The 21924-nt window shown below is 41.9% G+C and overlaps 1 protein-coding gene across 5 annotated transcripts in view; it reads left to right on the top strand.

Annotated features, from left to right (window-relative positions):
* The window catches only part of sh3pxd2aa (SH3 and PX domains 2Aa), a 232777-nt gene that overhangs the window by 80243 nt on the left and 130610 nt on the right, over window positions 1-21924 (top strand). For all 5 annotated transcript variants that reach the window (XM_061907796.1, XM_061907806.1, XM_061907815.1 and 2 more), the window contains 2 exons: window positions 8652-8728; window positions 15720-15811. In XM_061907796.1, coding sequence (XP_061763780.1) covers window positions 8652-8728; window positions 15720-15811 — 169 coding nt within the window. The remainder of the gene's footprint in view (window positions 1-8651; window positions 8729-15719; window positions 15812-21924) is intronic.

Raw genomic sequence — 21924 nt, forward strand, 5'->3', positions numbered from 1 at the left:
AACAGTATAAAAACCGTACAAAACAGCACCAGGGGTCTATAAATTCAAAGTAACTAAAATAGAATGCGAAAAAATATATATATAAAACTTCCAAAGACATGCACTTGGGGATAGGTTGATTGGCAAAACTAAATTGGCACTAGTGTTTGAATGTGAGTGTGAATGTTGTCTGTCTATCTGTGTTGGCCCTGCGATGAGGTGGCGACTTGTCCAGGGTGTACCCCGCCTTCCGCCCGATTGTAGCTGAGATAGGCGCCAGCGCCCCCCGCGACCCCAAAAGGGAATAAGCGGTAGAAAATGGATGGATGGATAAACAAAGTGCAAAGCCCTAGGCTCACTCAATCTCAGTAAATACCTTTAATTTGGAACACAGCATTATTGTTTTCACAGCTTTTTGATTGTAGAGGTAGAGTGTTTTAATGTAGAGTTATAAATCTTTTTTTAAAGGCACAGAAAACAGGTCGGGTATCGAGAAACTTACATTTATGAATATAAAACTTAGCCAATAGTATCATGAGGTTGCAAAGGTCAAATTCATTTAAAAAATTTTTTTCAATACAGTGTAAAACCAAATATATATTATTTAATATATATTATTGTTTTAGTTGCTTAAGAGATATTCCTGTCTCTGAATTTGTTCATTGCTATTTTTATGTTTTTGTGCATTATTTTTTGCTGTCATTAAACAAACAGGTTACTCATCAGTTACTCAGTACTTGAGTAGTTTTTTCACAACATAATTTTTACTTTTATTCAAGTAAATATTTGGGTGACTACTCCTTACTTCTACTTGAGTAATACATCTCTAAAGTAACAGTACTCTTACTTGAGTACAATTTCTGGCTACTCTACCCACCTTTGCTTTTTGGTCACAAAAAACATTCATAAAGTTTGGTTCTTTTATGAATTTATTATGGGTCTACTGAAAATGTCAGCATATCTACTGGGTCAAAAGTATACATACATCAATGTTAATATTACATTACATGTCCCTTGGCAAGTTTCACTTTGGTAGCCATCCACAAGCTTCTGGTTGAATTTTTGATCACTCTTGACAAAATTGGTGCAGTTCATCTAAATGTGTTGGTTTTCTGACATGGACTTGTTTCTTCAGCATTGTCCACACGTTTAAGTCAAGACTCTGGGAAGGCCATTCTAAAACCTTGATTCTAGCCCGATTTAGCCATTCCTGTACCACTTTTGACGTGTGTTTGGGGTCATTGTCCTGTTGGAACACCCAACTGTGCCCAAGACCCAACCTCTGGCCTGATTATTTTAGGTTGTCCACGGAACGTTCCTCCAGAAGGTCTTATCTTTGTCCATGTGTAGTCAGATTAAACAAAAATTTAGCTGTGACAGTCTCAAGCCGTCGCGCGGGTTCCAAGGACCACCAAGCACAGACATTCTGCGAGCAGGTGTAGACTTCTTTATTTTTCAATTAAGAAATTGCGGGTTGTTTTTCAGCTTTGCCGCTCTCACTGCTCGCTCCCCGGTTTCGCTTTTCAGCCTTCCGCGTCGTCTGCGTCTGCTGCCTCTCGCCGCTCGCTGGCCGTCCGCGCCTCCTCACCGCCATCTTGGGCCGGACTCCGGCGTCTCCTGCCTTGCTGTCGTCCTGCCGGCCCCGCCTCTCCACAGTAGCTTTTTGGCCACAATAACCATGAGAACAAGTGAGGCCTTTTAATCCCAGGAAAGACCATCCCTATCGTCAAGCATGGTGGTGGTAGTATTATGCTCTGGGCCTGTTTTGCTGGAACTGGTGCTTTACAGAGAGTAAATGGGACAATAAAAAAGGAGGATTACCTCCAAATTCTTCAGGACAACCTAAAACCCTAAGCCTGAAGTTTTGGTCTTGGGCACAGTTGGGTGTTCCAACAGGACAATGACCCTACACATATGTTAAAGGTTGTAAAGGAATGGCTAAATCAGGCTAGAATTAAGGCTTTAGAATGGCCTTCCCAGACATGTGGACAATACTGAAGAAACAAGTCCATATCAGAAAGTCAACAAATTTCACTGAACTGCACCAATTTAGTCAAGAGGAGTGGTCAGAAATTCAAGCAGAAGCTTGCCAGAAGCTTGTGGATGGCTACCAAAAGCGCCTTATTGCAGTGAAACTTGCCAAGGGACATGTAAGCAAATATTAACATTGCTGTATGTATACTTTTGACCCAGCAGATTTTTCTCACATTTTCAGTAGACCCATAATAAATTCATAAAAGAACCAAACTTCATGAATGTTTTTTGTGACCAACAATCACTCTATCACAAAAAAACACGAGTTGTCAAAATGATAGGAAACTCAAGACAGCCATGACAACATGTTCTTAACAAGTGTATGTAAACTTTTGATCGCGACTGTATTCAAGGTATACTCTTATCCTCATCTTGATTCATCTACATTATGCATTACACGACACTGTGGGAATTCCAATCATGTTTGTTTAGGTAAACTCTGTTTAAAGCCTGCAGTCAACACCAAATTGATGATCGTATATCATTATTGGAGGCGCTATATAGGTTATGCAAAAACCTCTTGATACAGAGTTAATCCTGAGGAATTTCATATTTTGACTAACAATAGTAATTATTATTATTTCAATCAATCAATGTTTATTTATGTAGCCCTAAATCACAAGTGTCTCAAAGGTCTGCACAAGCCACAACGACCCACATAAGGGCAAGGAAAAACTCACAACCCAGTGGGATGTCAATGAGTGACTATGAAAAACCTTGGAGAAGACTGCAGATATGGGTGACCCTCCTCCCCTCTAGGGGAGACCATTATTTGCATGAACGCAAGAGCTATACGGTATTTTCCGGATTATACATAAAATCCTTTTTTTTCTTCTCAAAACTCGACAGTGCGCCTAATAAACCGCTGCGCCCGATGTACGGAATAATCCTGGTTTAGCCCACTGACCTCAAAAAATTTTATTTGGTAGACGATAAGTGTGACCAGTAGATGGTAGTCAAACATACGAGATACGTGGTAGGAGGTGTGATGGCAATATGACTTAGGTACACAACACCAACATTTTTATGTTCCGTTGAAAATATAGAACCTTACACAAGGCGCTCAAAAATCCATCAAAATGTTTTAGTACGACTTTGGTAAGCTATGAAGCCACACCGCTTATTGGTATTGGTGTCATGATCTGTGGTCTGGATCATGTTTTTGTTATTTTCTGTTAGTTTTAAGATTCCATTAGCTCCTGTTTTTGTGCACCCTTGTTTGTTTTAATTTCCATGGCGATTTATTAGTTTCACCTGCCTCTGGTGTTAGGGACACGCATCTGCTCTAATCCAGAGCCCATGATTTAAGCCTGTCTTTGCCAGTCAGTCGGCCTGGCGTCATTACTTGTTCCATCCCGTAGTTATGTTAGTTAATAGTTTCATGCTATAGCATAGTTCATGCCACAGTAAATCTTGTTTATTTCATGCCACAGTTAGGGAGTTTTTGCCTGTTCCATAGTTCCACGTTTCCTGCGCTAAGTTTTCGCCTTAGCTTCCGCGTGTGATAGGCACGCATGCCTTTGTTGTTTGCCTGTTATTTTGTAGTTAGGTTAATAATTATGTTCCTACCTGCAAGCCTTGTCCGGAATAGTCCGTTTGCATCCTGGGAGAAAAAACCTCGCAGTAAGCCCCCCCCCCTCGCCCGTTATGACAGATGGATTGTACTGTGCTTCAACATAGAATTATTATGGTGTGTGTATAAGGTAAGACATATTATCTGGCGTTTTGTTTTGCAATATTATGCAAAAATACTTTTCTTACCTTCTGGTAACTGCTGATGTCTATTTGGGATCTGCATAAGTCCTGAGAAATGGTGCGCGCCCGCCTTTGTAGTCCGTACCGACGCTGGAGGTGATAAGCTTCTTCTTTTTCACTATCTTCTTGTTATGGTGTTGTTATTTCTAATACAAAGTAGCTTAAAGTTCTTATATCAGTCAGTAAACTCACCATGAAAGCATTAAAACATACCGGTGTAGTGAGTTTACATTATTCACCCAAGGAACTTTAGTTATTAGAGGTCTGGTCAGACGGTTTTTCACGGGTCCTTGTTGTTGTTTCCGAATGAGGAGATGCTGCTCCGTTATTGATTTGAGTAAAGTCTGATTGTCATTAAAACAGTTAGCGCCGTCTTTTGACACTTCTTCCACTTCCGTCCTTGCACGCTACACAGCTACAACAAAGACGACGGGGAGAAGACGGTGAGCCGCGTAAAACGGAGCATCTGGAAGCGACTGTCAGAAAGCTGCTTGAAGATGATCTGTAAAACATAATCTATGCAACATTTTAACCATTACATGTTATGTAGACCACAGGGAAGTCTTTTACATTTAGTAAAAAGAGTATATGACTCCTTTAATGCGGCCTATAATCTGGTGCGCCTTTTTATATGAACAAAGATCGAAAATAGACCATTCATCGGCAGTGCGCTGTATAATCCGGTGCGCCATATGGTCCTGAAAATACTGTATGTATTTGGCAAAAAAATTAATTTGTTTTGATTTCAAATGTGCACCTATCACTTTAAAGAGTTTTTGGGCTGACTGCTGCTGGGTTGCCAGGTAAAAATAAATGTGGCTGTTAGAATATCAGCCACAAAAATCACAAAAACCTTGTCTTGAAATGAATTCCCGGCGAAAAGACCAAAAGCTGTCTTTGAAACCTACCAAGAAGAAGGCTTTTAAAACTCCACTCTGTAGGGGGGGAAGCAACATGAAGGTGTTTCTGTTTCTTTCATGTGTTGTAATCAACAGAAAGATATATTTTAACCCAAAGGTTACTAAGCCAAGAGAAGGCAGGATCTGCCCAAGTTCCAGACGACCTCTTTTTAAACCTCCTTTTTGAACTGTTTTACGAACCTCTTTTTGAACTATTTTATGTCTGATTACGACTGTTTACGACCTTTTCTTTTGAACTGTTGTAATCAAAGGCGATGGCTGTTTATGACCTCAACCCTTACAAGTGTGGTCAGAGAGAGTCCATATAAAGGAGGATGCGTACAATCTTTTGCCCAAGCGTGCTGGAAGACTGTACAAAGAGTACAGACCAGGCGTCTCTCCCCAAATTCAGCCAAATTGAATTTTGTCTTTGTTTAATTATTTGGTTCTTGTATTGTTTAATAGACGTCATCAGTGTTTGAACCTGACAGTGGCCTATTAAACACAATTGAGGAGCGTCTCACTGTTTTTCTGAACGTGTGTCGCACAGTTTGTTGGACGTCTGACATGTAGAACGTTCGAGTGGAATATTTTGTGCGGAAATGCCTATCACCCGCAGCTGAAGGAAATAATAATTTGTTAAGTTAATTACCCAATGATTGTCACACACACTCTTGGTGTGGCGAAATTATTCTCTGCATTTGACCCATCACCCTTGATCACCCCCTGGGAGGTGAGGGGAGCAGTGACCAGCAGCGGTGCAGCGCCCAAGAATAATTTTTGGTGATTTAACCCCCAATTCCAACCCTTGATGCTGAGTGCCAAGCAGGAAAGGAATATGTGTGGGTCTTTTGTTGAAATAAACGTACAGCACGGCACCCGACAACTTTATTATGGCACACACGTCAGTCGCAGACTCCTCTCACAAAGCAAATTCAATCGTTTTCTTTTTTTTCATTGGAAAATCCTACAGTTATTAAATACAAGGTAACCACATTATATTTTCGAAATTGATATGCACTTAATGGAATATAGTTATTCCTGAGAGTTGGATTACTGCAGCGCTTGGAAATTATTTTCTGTTACGCCACCCTAGGAAGTAAAAAAAAAAATTCTCCGCTGCGACTATAAATAACATCCATCCATCCATTTTCTACCGCTTGTCCTTTTTTGGGGTTTACTGGAGCCTATTTCAGCTGCATTCGGGCTATAAATAACATGATTTATTGATTAATTTACGGACAGACATCGTTTTGTACAAACCCGGTTTCCATATGAGTTGGGAAATTGTGTTAGATGTAAATATAAACGGAATACAATGATTTGCAAATCCTTTTCAACCCATATTCAGTTGAATGCACTACAAAGACAAGATATTAGATGTTCAAACTCATAAACTTTATTTTTTTTTGCAAATAATAATTAACTTAGAATTTCATGGCTGCAACACGTGCCAAAGTAGTTGGGAAAGGGCATGTTCACCACTGTGTTACATCACCTTTTCTTTTAACAACATTCAATAAATGTTTGGGAACAGAGGAAACTAATTGTTGAAGCTTTGAAAGTGGAATTCTTTCCCATTCTTTTTTTATTTAGAGCTTCAGTCGTTCAACAGTCCGGGGTTTCCGCTCTCGTATTTTACGCTTCATAATGCGCCACACATTTTCGATGGGAGACAGGTCTGGACTGCAGGCGGGCCAGGAAAGTATCCGCACTCTTTTACTACGAAGCCACGCTGTTGTAACACGTGGCTTGGCATTGTCTTGCTGAAATAAACAGGGGGCATCCATGATAACGTTGCTTGGATGACAACATATGTTGCTCCAAAACCTGTATGGACTATTCAGCATTAATAGTGCCTTCACAGATGTGTAAGTTACCCATGCCTTGGGCACTAATACACCCCCATACCATCCCAGATGCTGGCTTTTGAACTTTGCGCCTATAACAATCCGGATGGTTATTTTTCTCTTTGTTCCGGAGGACACCACATCCAAGGTTTCCAAATATAATTTTAAATGTGGACTTTTCAGACCACAGAACACTTTTCCACTTTGCATCAGTCCATTTTAGATGAGCTCAGGCCCAGCGAAGCCGGCGGCGTTTCTCGGTTTGTTGATGAATGGGTTTTGCTTTGAATAGTAGAGTTTAACTTGCACTTACAGATGTAGCAACCAACTGTATTTAGTGACAGTGGTTTTCTGAAGTGTTCCTGAGCCCATGTGGTGATACCCTTTACATACTGATGTCGGTTTTTGATGCAGTACCGCCTGAGGGATCAAAGGTCCGTAATAGCATCGCTTACGTGCAGTGATTTCTCCAGATTCTCTGAAACTTTTGATGATTTTACGGACCGTAGATGGTAAAATCCCTAAATTCCTTGCAATAGCTCGTTGGGAAATGTTGTTCTAAAACTGTTTGACAATTTGCTTACAAAGTGGTGACCCTCGCCCCATCCTCCTTTGTAAATTACATAGCATTTTATGGAAGCTGCTTTTATACCAAACCATGGCACCCACCTGTTCCCAATTAGCCTGCACACCTGTGGGATGTTCCAAATAAGTGTTTGATGAGCATTCCTCAACTTTATCAGTATTTATTGCCACCTTTCCCAACTTTTTTGTCACGTGTTGCTGGCATCAAATTCTAAAGTTAATGATTATTTGCAAAAAAAAAAAAAAGTTTATCAGTTTGAACATCAAATATGTTATCTTTGTAGCATATTCAACTGAATATGGATTGAAAAGGATTTGGAAATCATTGTATTCCATTTATATTTACATCTAACACAATTTCACAACTCATATGGAAACGGGGTTTGTATTTCATTGTTGTTTCTTTTGTTATTATTATTATTTGTGGTAACACTTTAGTATGGGGATCATATTCCAGTTTTTCCCTCAGAAAATGTGTTAAGCTGGTGTCTCTCTGGCGGACAGACCGGGGAAGGGGGTGGGTGGGTGTAAGGATTGGTGTAACTCGGCCAGTCGCCATCACGTCTCCACCTCGTCGCTGCAACCACATAGACTACAGGCTGCGCTGAAGTAGGCCGGCTTCGTCGCGTGAAAAAGCCTACAATTTTTGGTTGTGTTTTCCGCTCCATATGCTGAATGACGATATATATCTGGATATTTTTTCCATAAAGTAAAAACCAAATTGTCATTATTATGCCACATGCTGACATATGTTTAACCCATCATGCTTAATTTATTACAGCATTTGGGAAGCATGTAGTTGATTTTTATTATTAAATGTTGTATTTTTATCAACATGTGATAGCAGGGAGCCTGCCATTCAAAGCGAGGCTGCTACATTACTAATGATTAAGGTAACTATAGCTGAAAAAAATAGTACAAAATCGGGAGGGTTGGAGACGCAACTGCTCTGTACTTCGTCCTACGTCTGCGTACCACCCCGTACAGCGGCCTTTTAAAAAGTCATACATTATACTTTTTGAAACCGATACCGATAATTTCCGATATTACATTTTAAAGCATTTAACGGCTGATATTTTGGCAGTCCGATATTATCGGATATCTCTACTCAGGAGTACAATATACAAAGTACTTTAACCTACTAAACCAAAATGAATAAAGCAATATGTGCAGATGTTTGTTTTAATTTACGATAAGGACGTCAGAATTAATATCAACAATGAGCTTTTGGAAGTGGGGTTTGAAGTATGTTCCCAGAGAGTCACATGCACTCCCCTGGAATGGTGACCCCACCCCACCAGAGGGCCCCCCCACCACTATTTGAAAAAAACTGGATTACTGAAACCCTGGCTTCCTTTTTAGTCAAAACATTCCTGACATCTGCTGGCAGGACTGGGATTTACATGTTCTCTCAACCCCTCTGTCCTTTTTTTAAACGAACACTTGTCTTTTCTGTATAAAAGAAAAATCAAATTGCCATGATTTTTCTTTTTCTTCACTGCCCTTCTATCTCATATTTCACTGTCACATTTTTTGCTCTCTCCCGCAGGCAAAATTCTGTTCCGGAGGAGTCATGTGCGAGACGTGGCCATGAAGCGACTGCGGTTTATTGACGACTACTGCAGGGTAAAAACAAACAAACCAAAAAAAAAAAAATGCATGTTGTAAACATCCGTCAGTTCCCCATCTGACTCTGGGGGATATCTCCAGTTGGTGTGAGGCTAAAGGTCAGGGTTCTGCTGTCTCTCTCTCTCTCTCTCTCTCTCTCTCTCTTTCTCTCTCTCTCTCTCTCTCTCTCTCTCTCTCTCTCTCTCTCTCTCTCTCTCTCTCTCTCTCTCCCCCCCCATGTTAAAGACATGGCACATGTGGTGTACAAACCCCGTTTCCATATGAGTTGGGAAATTGTGTTAGATGTAAATATTAATGAAATACAATGATTTGCAAATCCTTTTCAACCCATATTCAATTGAATGCACTACAAAGACAAGATAAACTTTATTTTTTTTTGTTGCAAATAATTAACTTAGAATTTCATGGCTGCAACATATGCCAAAGTAGTTGGGAAAGGGCATGTTCACCACTGTTTCATCACCTTTTCTTTTAACAACATTCAATAAATGTTTGGGAACTGAGGAAACTAATTGTTGAAGCTTTGAAAGTGGAATTCTTTCCCATTCTTTTTTTATTTAGAGCTTCAGTCGTTCAACAGTCCGGGGTTTCTGCTCTCGTATTTTACGCTTCATAATGCGCCACACATTTTCGAAGGGAGACAGGTCTGGACTGCAGGCGGGCCAGGAAAGTACCCGCACTCTTTTTTTGTACGAAGCCACGCTGTTGTAACATGTGCTGAATGTGGCTTGGCATTGTCTTGCTGTAATAAGCAGGGGCGTCAATGAAAAAGATGCCGCTTAGATGGCAGCATATGTTGTTCCAAAACCTGTATGTACCTTTCAGCATTAATGGTGCCTTCACAGATGTGTAAGTTACCCATGCCTTGGGCACTAATGCACCCCCATACCATCACAGATGCTGGCTTTTGAACTTTGCCTCGATAACAGTCTGGATGGTTTGCTTCCCCTTTGGTCCGGATGACACGATGTCGAATATTTCCAAAGCAATTTGAAATGTGGACTCGTCAGACCACAGAACACTTTTCCACTTTGCATCAGTCCATCTTAGATGATCTCAGGCCCAGAAGAAGTTTCTGGATGTTGTTAATGAATGGCTTTCGCTTTGCATAGTAATAAATAAATAAATAATAAATGGGTTGTACTTGTATAGCGCTTTTCTACCTTCAAGGTACTCAAAGCGCTTTGACACTACTTCCACATTTACCCATTCACACACACATTCACACACTGATGGAGGGAGCTGCCATGCAAGGCGCCAACCAGCACCCATCAGGAGCAAGGGTGAAGTGTCTTGCTCAGGACACAACGAACGTGACGAGGTTGGTACTAGGTGGGATTTGAACCAGGGCCCCTCGGGTTGCGCACGGCCACTCTTCCACTGCGCCACGCCGTCCCTTGCACTTACAGATGTAGCGACCAACTGTATTTAGTGACAGTGGTTTTCCGAAGTGTTCCTGAGCCCATGTGGTGATATGCTTTAAAGATTGATGTCGGTTTTTGACACAGTGCCGTCTGAGAGATCGAAGGTCACGGTCTTATGGGTTGAAAATGATTTGCAAATTATTGTACTCTGTTTATATTTACATCCAACGCAATTTCCCAACTCATATGGAAACGGGGTTTGTAGATAGGCTGACCATATTCTGAAATCCCCAAAAAAGGACACATGCGTGCCAAGGTGAAAATTTCCCATTGATTGATTGATTGATACTTTTATTAGTAGATTGCACAGTACAGTACATATTCCGTACAATTGACCACTAAATGGTAACACCCGAATAAGTTTTTCAACTTGTTTAAGTCGGGGTCCACGTTAATCAATTCATGGTAAACCCTTGACCCTTGAACTTGCAATATTAAATGATATGTTTTTTTTTTAATTAAACATTTTTCTGCTCTGTTGACAGCAGTGTTGGTGCTAGGAATTTTCAAAATAGGGTCCCAGGGACCCCGTCAAGTAATAAAAATGGGGTCCCACAGTAAAAAAAAATTGATAAACGTATGCATTGTCCTGTTATATCTTACATTTTATATTGTGTTTTGGAAATGGGTTGTCATAAACGTTATTTAATTAAACAAAAACATAAATAAAAAAAAAGACAAATTTGTATGCACATTCGTCCACTTTCGTCTTTCGATCATGGATCTAAACTTTACCGCTGCTGGTATTTTTTTCCACGTTTTTATTTAATAAGTTTTAGTTGTATTTATTTCAGTACAAAAGTGTAAAAAGTGTTTTGCTTGGGTCATGAAATGATGATAATTGTGTGCCATGGCATACATACATTTTATATTTAACGCTTAAATAATCTGGAGTCTACATCAACTTCACATCTATCCCTCATTTCAAAATGTTTTTTTTGTTTTTTTTTAAGTTTTATTTGTTTTCGGGAAGTTCATTTCCGCCCCATCAAACAAAATTATGTTTTTTTATGGCAAACACACAAAATATGCAAAATTTTCCACAAAAATGTTTTTCAAACTGGAATATTTGATGTGAAATAATCGGAACTTTGCATAGGTCCATCCATTTTCTACCGCTTGTCCCTTTTGGGGTCGCGGAGAGGGGGTCGCTGGAGCCTATCCCAGGTGCATTCGGGCGGTAGGCGAGGTACACCCTGGACAAGCCCCCGCCTCATCGCAAGGCCGTGACACTTATTGGGGGTATAGCTTGGTTCCAGGTTCGATGCCCGCGTACGCCATCCTAGTCGCTGCCGTTGTGTCCTTGGGCAAGACACTTTACCCACCTGCTCCCAGTGCCACACCCACACTGGTTTAAATGTAACTTAGATATTGGGTTTCACTATGTAAAGCGCTTTGAGTCACTAGAGAAAAAGCGCTACATAAATATAGTTCACTTCACTTTTGGAGTAAAACCTGCCAGGGGGGATGTAAGCAAATATTAACATTGATGTATATATACTTTTGACCCAGAATTTTCAGTAGAACCATAATAAATACATAAAAGAACCAAACTTAACTAGTATGTGCTCCAATCACTCGATCACATGATTGGAAACTCAACACGGCCATTACATTAAGTTCTTTACAAGTGTATGTAAACTTTTGACCACTACGTGTGATTTTTTTAAATTTATTTTTTATGTATTTATTTATTTATTTCTTAGTCTTAATAAATCTGCAACATTAAAAAGAAAAGAAAAAAAGGTAACATTTTTAGGACAAATACGGATGTATTCCATCTTGTAATAAAGCTGAAGCTACGTAAAACATTATAAATACCTTCCGGATCCACTGTATTTACAGTTTCTATAACGAGCTTGTTTTTTTTTGTTTTTTTGCCGAGCTCTGGCGTGGTTCATAGTGTTTACTTCCTCTATCCGTGCAGGATGTACGAGGCAAACGGCGGAGAGGACGGGTAATTGGCCGGTGTTCTCCAGGCACTGCTCTCTGGCGAGGTTCCATCAAAACAACAAATGCTCTTTCAATTACACCAAAACCTATTAAATGAAATACACGTACAGTACAGTTGGACTTGAAAATTGTGTACATTTAAAAAGAACATAGATTACGTCATATACTAAAGATTTTCTTCTTTTCCTGAAAGCACCAGACCATTAAATATGAATGCTTACTGTGAAACATGATCCCTCCTGTGGTCTGGCTGCACTCGTGTACATACGGGAAGTTATTAGTGGCAAGTGATTTTGAACATTAATTTTCTTACTCATTAATGCGGTCTTTAAAGCACAATGGACATACCTGTACTTCTATTTTCATCTTACGGTTCCATTTTTATGGTTCTCGGCATATTGTAAAAATATACACTATATTGCCATCATAACTATTTGGCCACCTGCCTTTACTCACATATGAACTTGGAAGTGCCATCCCATGTAAAATGTTTTGGGATCCTGGAGCATTCAGAGTTCCGAAGGTGTTCCACTGGGTTCAGGTCAGGACTCTGTGCAGGCCAGTCAAGTTCATCCACGCCAGACTCTGTCATCCATGTCTTTATGGAGCTTGCTTTGTGCACTGGTGCACAGTCATGTTGAAAGAAGGGGCCCGCTTCAAACTGTTCCCATAAGGAAGCATGGAATTGTCCAAAATGTTTGGTATCCTGGAGCATTCAGAGTTCCGAAGGTGTTCTATTGGGTTCAGGTCAGGACTCTGTGCAGGCCAGTCAAGTTCATCCATGCCAGACTCTGTCATCCATGTCTTTATGGAGCTTACTTTGTGCACTGGTGCACAGTCATTTTGGAACAAGGGGCCCGCTTCAAACTGTTCCCATAAGGAAGCATGGAATTGTCCAAAATGTTTTGGTATCCTGGAGCATTCAGAGTTCCAAAGGTGTTCTATTTGGTTCAGGTCAGGACTCTGTGTAAGCCAGTCAAGTTCAACCACGCCAGACTCTGTCATTCATGTCTTTATGGACCTTGCTTTGTGCACTGGTGCACAGTCATGTTAGAAGAAGGGGCCCGCTTCAAACTGTTGCCACAAGGAAGCGTGGAATTGTCCAACATTTTTTGGTATCCTGGAGCATTCTGAGTTCCAAAGGTGTTCTATTTGGTTCAGGTCAGGACTCTGTGCAGGCCAATCAAGTTCAACCACGCCAGACTCTGTCATCCATGTCTTTATGGACCTTGCTTTGCCAAGTGATTAGGACACCTGATTCTCATCATTTGGATGGGTGGCCAAATATTTTTGGCAATATAGTGTATCTCGTCCATTATTCATTAGATGTCTAATATGATACTACACTAATTTGTTTTGTCACGTATAAAACAAAGCTAAGATGTTCATGCATGCACAGTGGTTTTCAGACTTTTTTCACCAAGTACCACCATAGAAAAAAACGAGGGTCTCCAAGTACCATCATAATGACCAACAGTAAAATACGTGAGCATAGTAAGCCTAATTATTCATTAAAAACAAGGCAGAGTGTTGTCCTCTTGGCCACCAAGCATCCACAGGTGAGCCTGTTTCATGGTTACAAATAGTTTTATTTTTCCTACAATGTTCTCAGATTGCTTTCCAGCAAAAGTCTGTTGGTCTCTCTCTCGCGCTCTTGCTCCAGCTCCAGCTCCAGCAACCTCTCTCCTCCCGGTTTGCTGCTTGTACAGAGTGACAGGTGATTAGATAACAAGGCCCAGGTGGGCCAACTACGCACCTTTCCCTTTCTTCGGGCCTGGCACACCCTGCTTTGCTGCAGGCCTGCGGGCCACGCCCCCCTCCACACAGAGGTTTTATTTACCTAGTATATTTAATATTTTAGGCAACATTTTGAACAGTAAGACTATTTTTAAATATAGAAAAAATCCACTGTATTATATTCAAATAATTATTTGGCGTACCACTAGATCAGGGGTGTCACATTAATTTTAGCTCAGGAAAGTCTGTGCACTCATGGGCCGGACTATTAAAATCATGGCTTTAAAACTAAAGAATAACAACTTCAGATCGTTTTCTGTGTCTTCCCTTGGCCAAAAATAGAACAAACACAATCTGAAATTATTACAATAAAAATATAGAAACAGTTTGACTGTATGTGTTCATGTCTCTGATAATGAATGAACAATATGCAAAATCCCCCCAAAAAGTGCAGTTCCCCTTTAAAGGCCTACTGAAACCCACTACTACCGACCACGCAGTCTGATAGTTTATATATCAATGATGAAATATTAACATTGCAACACATGCCAATAAGGCCTTTTTAGTTGACTAAATTGCAATTTTAAATTTCCCGGGAGTTTCTTGTTGAAAACGTCGCGTAATGATGACGTGTACACGTGACGTCACGGACTGTTAGGAAATATTAGCGCTGCGCACACACATAGCTAAAAGTCGTCTGCTTTAACGGCATAATTACACAGTATTTTGGACATCTGTGTTGCTGAATCCTTTGCAATTTGTTCAATTATAATGGAGGAGTCAAAGTAGAAAGATGGAGTTGGGAAGCTTTAGCCTTTAGCCACACAAACACACGGTGATTCCTTGTCTGAAATTCCCGGAGGTGAAACTTTACTATGGATCAGAGCGGTCAAGCGAACATGGATCCCAACCAAATGTCAACCAGCAGTTTTCGGTGAGATAATTGTGGTAAAAAGTCGCCACTTACCGGAGATCAGCTGAACTTGTGCCGTCCATAAAGCTGCCGTCGACTTCCCTGAAACACTGCGCGTCAACACACCCATGGCCACACCCTTCCGACTATCAGGTACTATAAAACTCACTAAAACACTAGCAACACAATAGAAAGATAAGGGATTTATCAGAATTATCCTAGTAAATGTGTCTAAAAAGATCTGCATCCGTCTACATGCAATCGCGTTTTTTTTTTTGACTTGATTTATTATTTTTTTTTTTTCTAGTCCGTCGCTATCAATATGCTCAAACACGAATCTTTCATCTTCGCTCAAATTAATGGGGGAATTGTCGTTTTCTCGGTCCGAATAGCTCTTTTTGTTGGAGGCTCCCATTAAAAACAATGTGAGGATGTGAGGAGCCATCAACATGTGACGTCATCGTCAGCGACTTCCGGTAAAGGCAGGGCTTTTCTGTTAGCAACCAAAAGGTGCGAACTTTATCGTGAATGTTCTCTATTAAATCCTTTCAGCAAAAATATGGCAATATCGCGAAATTATCAAGTATGACACATAGAATGGACCTGCTATCCCCGTTTAAATAAGAAAAACTAATTTCAGTAGGTCTTTGAGGTCACACTTTTTAGTAATCAGAAAACATGACCTACAATGGATTAGTTTTAGCATCTTAAATGGACAGAATGTATCAAATTATCCTTCAATTTTGTTGTGAGCGACACCACTCCCAAACAGTCTCTTACGAATGTTGTTGAGCAGCTGAATAATCCACAAGAAAGCTATAAACCAACATGACCTCCTACGGTCTGTATGGGAAACAATACCACACAGTATTGATTATGTGTAATTAATAGTCCCTCGATTTAGTTCTGCTGTTATTCTCAGTAAATTCTCACACAAATATTTTGATATATTTTTTTCTAGGCACTAGTGCGACTGCCCCCCCAAATCTCACAGAGTGAAGAGGTGCTGCGCTTCTTTGAGACAAAAGCGGAGGACATCAACCCCCCTGCGGAGTGAGTGCCATTTTCTAGACATGTACAAATATGTTGCATATACTGTATGCTCTACGTTGCATTTGTCCGTTGACTGTCTGGCATCCTTATCAATACTAACTTCATGCTTTTAGTTGCAATTAGGCTGTTTTACTCTCCACAATCTCTTAACACGAGCATTTGCAATCCATCCATCTATCCGAGGTCGGGCCGCGGGGGCAGCAGCCTAAGCAGGGGAGCCAGGACTTCTCTCTGCTGAGCCACTTCGTTCAGCTCCTCCCGAGGCAATCCCAGGCCAGACATAGTCTTTCCAACGTGTCCTTGGTCTTCCCTTTGGCCTCCTACCGGTCGAATGTGCCCGAAACATCTCCCTAGGGAGGTGTTCGGGTGGCCTCCTGACCAGATGTCCGAACTACCTCATGTGGCTCCTCTCGATGTGGAGAACTTTACTTTAAAGTTAAAGTACCAATGATTATCACACACACACTAAATGTGGCAAAACTATTCTCTGCATTTGACCCATCACCCTTCATCACCCCCTGAGACGTGAGGGGAGCAGTGGGCAGCAGCGGTGCCGTGCCCGGTAATCATTTTTGGTGATTTAACCCCCAATTCCAACCCTTAATGCTGAGTGCTAAGCAGGGAGGAGGTAATGGGCCCCATTTTTATAGTCTTTGGTATGACTCGGCCGGGGTTTGAACTCACAACATACCGATCTCAGGGCGGACACTCTAACCACTAGGCCACTGAGTAGGTTTGAGCTCCCCCCGGATGACAGAGCTTCTCACCCTATCTCTAAGGGAGACCACTGCCACCCGGGGGAGGAAACTCCTTTTCGGTCATAACCAAAAGCTCATGACCATAGGTGAGGATGGGAACGTAGACCGACCGGTAAATTGAGAGCTTTGCCTTCCGGCTCAGCTCCTTCTTCACCACAATGGATCGATACAGCGTCCGCATTACTGAAGACGCCGCACCGATCCGCCTATTGATCTCACGATCCACTTTTCTGTCACTCGTGAACAAGACTCCGAGGCACCTGAACTCCTCCACTTGGGGCAGGGTCTCCTCCCCAACACGGAGATGACAACCATGGATAAGAACCATGGACTCGGACTTGTTGGTGCTGATTCCCATCCCAGTCGCTTCACACTCTGCTGCAAACTGTTCCATTATCTGTTTTTTGGGTGGTCCGCTCCCTCTATGATCAGTGTCAGAGCTTGGTCCACATCGCCGGCAGTAAATCGGACCTGTTCCCAGTGAGGGTTGGACTACGCCAAGGCTGCCCTTTTTCTCCGATTGTGTTCATAACTTTTATGGACATCATTTCTAGATGCAGTTAGGGCTTTGAGGGGATCTGGCTTGGTGGCTGCAGGATTAGGTCTCTGCTTTTTGCAGATGATGTGGTCCTGATGGCTTCACCTGGCCAGGATCTCCAACTCTCACTGGATCGTTTCGCATTCCGAGTGTGAAGCACTCATGAAAGTGCCACATTTGATGACAAACAAGGAAAATCAATATTTGCTGTAGTTTGGATGTGTTTTGTCCATAAAAAGACACGTTTCACAACATGTTTAGTTATGTCTTTCATTGCACAGCCTCAGATGTTAATTTTTGGTATGCACAGTTTTTTTCCCCAGGCCAGTACCAGTCCAGATATCATCTTGCTTTTCAAGACTCATACAAAACTCATCTATTACTTCAGGTCAGAATCAGGCTCGCCGACATTTTTTATTTGGCCCACGGGATGAGTTTGCTAAATATAAAAATTAACCTGAAATTTTTGAATGAAAGAAACAGCAGTTCTAAATGTGTCCACTGGATGTCACAATAGCAATTATTTGTATCTTTGTAGATGATGCTACATATGTATGAAATAAACCACATGATGTTAGTACAGTATTAGTCCAGGAAAATGATCAAACTGTTATGCACGACAAGTGGGAAGGAGACACCACGACACTGGAATTATCGCTCAATACGGTTTTATTGAGCTTGATGAGTGAGTGGAGTGTGTATGCTACCATTTGTGTGCATGCAAGACTATGTGCAGGAACTTACAAGGAAATATTACCAGGACGTTGTAAGTCTGTGTTGGTTGGAAAGGCAAACAAGTCCAAAGGGGCTGGGCAGAAGAAGGTCCGTGATCCAAGCAGGAGGTCCGTGGAGCAGGAGAGAGGCTTCCTGAGGTCAATGTCCGAAGCGAAGAGAGTCGAGGATCGAGGGAGGATAATGCGGGAACAGGGAAACGACAGGGACAAGTGTGCACAAGAAGCAGAGGTATACGGAGAGCAAAAACAGGAAAGGAGCCAGGAACGCGACGCTTACTGTAGACAGAAAACTACGTTCCGGCACTGGAATGTTTGCTGCGTTGGTCTTTATACTGTCTAGCTGCATTAGACTCAGGTGCGCTGATTGCAGATTTCCCGAAGCCGCGTAGGTGAGCGGGGCGTCTCCGGCTGCGCTCACTGTAGAGCTTCTAGCTTCTCCTGCAGCGGAGGGAATGACAGAATGACATATATAACATACTGCAATTTGATTTAGGTATATATTTTTTATATTGATAGATTGAAAATGAACACCAATGAGTTGACTGATGAACATTATCGCATAATTTATTCGGAAAATATAAATAACGACAAATAAGGATAGAATACTATTAATCGCAACATGTAAGTGTAAAACAACAACAACAGGATTTGTACAATTTCAGAATGTGCTCGAGGTGGAAAACTCGAGCTCACAGAACACAGCGGGCGAGGGAAACAAGGGACAAGAGTCAACAAGACAAAAAACTAAACAAAACATAGAGAACAAGAGCGAGGACAACACGAGGGAAGCCAGAGACGTAACGCTTACTACAGAGAGTTAACGACGTTCTGGCACAGGTTCCAAGGAGTGACTGGTCTTTATGCTGTCCTCCTTATTTTCCACCCGGTGCGCTGATTGCTGACACCCTGCAGCTGCGGCGAAGCATGGGCGTGAAGTTCTCGGCATGTCCTGGCATGCTTCCAGACAGTGTTGAATCTTGCTGTGGGAGGATTGTTGGTTCGAGACCGCGCTCTAACACCCAGAGCCTAATACTACCACCACCATGCTTGACGATAGGGATGTGGTTCCTGGGATTAAAGGCTTCACCTTTTCTCCTCCAAACATATTGCTGGATATTGTGACCAAACAGCTCAATTTTTGTTTCATCTGACCACAGAACTTTCCTCCAGAAGGTCTTATCTTTGTCCATGTGATGTCAAATATGTCACACAAACAAATGTTTGTGCTAAATATTTAAACACTGGAAGTGAACGAATGTGTTAGCGAATTCTGGAAAACTGTAAATATGTGATGCCCCATATTGCAACTGTATGCATGTTTGAAAGAAACCGCTGTTATATCAATATCATTACCATTAACACGATCCGTGAGTTCAACTTCAATTAATTGGATGAGTTTCTTTCAGCCTTTACCCATAACGCATACTCCGGAACAATGAGTCATCCGTGATCGTGTACATAATTGAGAATATCCATTAACTCAAAGCCATGGTTGTAAAGTGCGTGCGAATTTGCGAACATGCGCGTGTGTTAATGATGGTTTGCACTCACGCATGTCCTAAGTGTTGTAAGGGAAGAAAAGTGATTTTAAACCCTGATGTGATTACTAATGAGTAATATTAATCCATCATAGGCCCTGTGTACGGGGGTGTTTCCTGCCAGAGGAGTGGCAATGGAAAGAAAATGTGTGCAAATATGGAAATACAATAGTACCTCAATTTATGAGCTTCATTGGTTCTATGAATGACCTCGTGAGTCAAAAACTTTGGCCGCCCATTGAAAGGAACTGCAATCAATTAAATTAGTATATGGCCCCCTAAAGCCGCACGATTTTAACATTTAGCATGTCTTTAAAAATTACTTTCAGATGATTGTATAAAAACAAAATAATAGAACAGGCCTGAGCAATTATTTTGACTGCGGGGCCAAATTTGAAGAAAGAAATGTGTCTGGGGGCCGGTATATCTAATTTTAGGAACACTAATACAAAACCTCACATTAATGAATGCGAAAAAGGTTTTGACAGATCGCCTTAAAAAACGGAATGGAATTTTAGTTTTTTCGATGAACGATAAAACACTGAATATTGACAACTCGGGGTGTAACGGTACACACAAATTTCGGTTCGGTACGTTAGTCGGTTCAGAGGTCACGGTTCGGTTAATTTTCGGTACAGTAAGAAAACAACAAAATAGAATTTTTTGGGGGTTATTTATTTACCAAAATTGGGAAACTTGGATAGGTCAATAATTCGTGATTTTAATTCAATATTATGTTTTGAGCATTGACAGTTGGAAAGAAAAAAAAACTGCTTTGTTTTATTAGTCAATGTTGCAACTTTTTCTAAATCACATTTAGCCTTTAAGCTTTTTTTTATTTCACTTTTGTTTATGTTTTTGTTTATTTTATTAGTATTTTTAAAGTGTGCCGTGGGCCTTTAAAACATTTGCTGTGGGCCGCAAATGGCTGCCGGGGCACACTTTTGACATCCCTGCTATAGATAATAAAAAATACAATCTGATACATCTATGGGTAAAAAGCAGAGCGTTTATCATAACTCTCTCGCTCTCTCTGTCTCTGCCCCTCCCTCACGAATGTTGCTGCGCTCACAATTTGTTTTGTTTTGAACCCCTTCTTAGCCCCGAATGTACATTGAAAACACATGCAACCCTAACTTAAGATGACGGACATTTGAGGCATTTAAGAAACTCCACCCGGACAGCCCCGCAAAAGAGGACATATCCAGTGAAAAGAGGAGGTATAGTCAAGTCTATCGTAGCCTGGTCACTGCTAGCATGCCGTGTGTTGTGCCTCGGTGTGCATTGTTTACACAATGTGCGGTACGCTACTTAATAGGAACCTCGTTTGGTACACCTCCGCAACGAACCGAAAACCTCGTACGGAAACCGTTCAATACAAATACACGTACCGTTACACCCTTATTGACAACATATGAACGTCGCACCCCCACTCCATCCACATATTTTACAATCAAGCAAAACTAGCGAAATATGAATGCAAAGGGTAAAAATTCAATATACAATCTGATATATAACTATGCTTTAGAACTTTGTTGTGAAAATCTCCTTCCACGTCCGTCCCTGACACCCACATTTCAGGCTGACACTCTGTGGAAACGCTTCCTACCCCCACTGCTTGGTGCCTCGTCTGAGCTGCTGTGAATTAATTACCATAGTAACTAATTAATTACCATAGTAACTAGTATATCATGCAAAAAGCGCAGATTCCAACTATTGAAATACTTTTATAATTAATTTGAAATCATGACTGCACATCATAATGCACCATCTTAAAGATCTAAAATAATTGTTTGGGAATGTCCGGCGGAACAGATTGAAATACATAACGGGCCGCATGCGGCCCCCGGGCCTTAATTTGCCCAGGTCTGCAATAGAATGTCATACACACAACTACAGTGCCAGTAGTTGTATGAAGTAGTGTACTGGTTAGGACTGGGCGATATGGACGAGAAAGTATATCTCGATTGTGTGTGTGTGTGTGTGGGGGGGGGGGGGGGTTTGGCCTGCGGGCCTGCAGCGAAGCAGGATCTGCCAGGACCGGTGATTCCTCCTCCTTCCGTTGAGCGCTCGGTCCGCACGGTGTGTGTGCCGGTCGTGCCTCGCGGTGCACTGCCAGGTGGTCCTCGGCGAGGGTCACTGCCAGGTGGTCCTCGGCGTGATACCGGACCCAGATTGCCTCCAAAAACTGCTCTAACACCAGCCGCTCCACCAGCTGGACATCTCCCTCCCTCGGCTGCGGCCAGCGTGTCGCCGCCTCTTGGAGCCGTTGACCCAGCGTGAACGGACGGTCCTCCTCCACCTCCAGCCGCATCATTCGGAGCCAGCGTCTGTGGTTTTCAGCGGTGCACATGGTCCGGTCCAGCACCGCCCTCCTCAGGTCCGGTACTTGGGAGGCGGTCAGTAGGCTGAGCCGCCACGCTCTGCGCCTCAGGAAACGTACGCCCCATTCTTTTTTCGGCCATGCGCACGCCTCCTGTCTATAAATACATGGGGGTCCTCCTCCTCCGCCATGCGCTGTATGACATCGTGCCGCTCCCACCGG

The sequence above is a fragment of the Nerophis ophidion genome, linkage group LG01, assembly GCF_033978795.1.
Source record: "Nerophis ophidion isolate RoL-2023_Sa linkage group LG01, RoL_Noph_v1.0, whole genome shotgun sequence".
Classification (NCBI taxonomy): domain Eukaryota; kingdom Metazoa; phylum Chordata; class Actinopteri; order Syngnathiformes; family Syngnathidae; genus Nerophis; species Nerophis ophidion.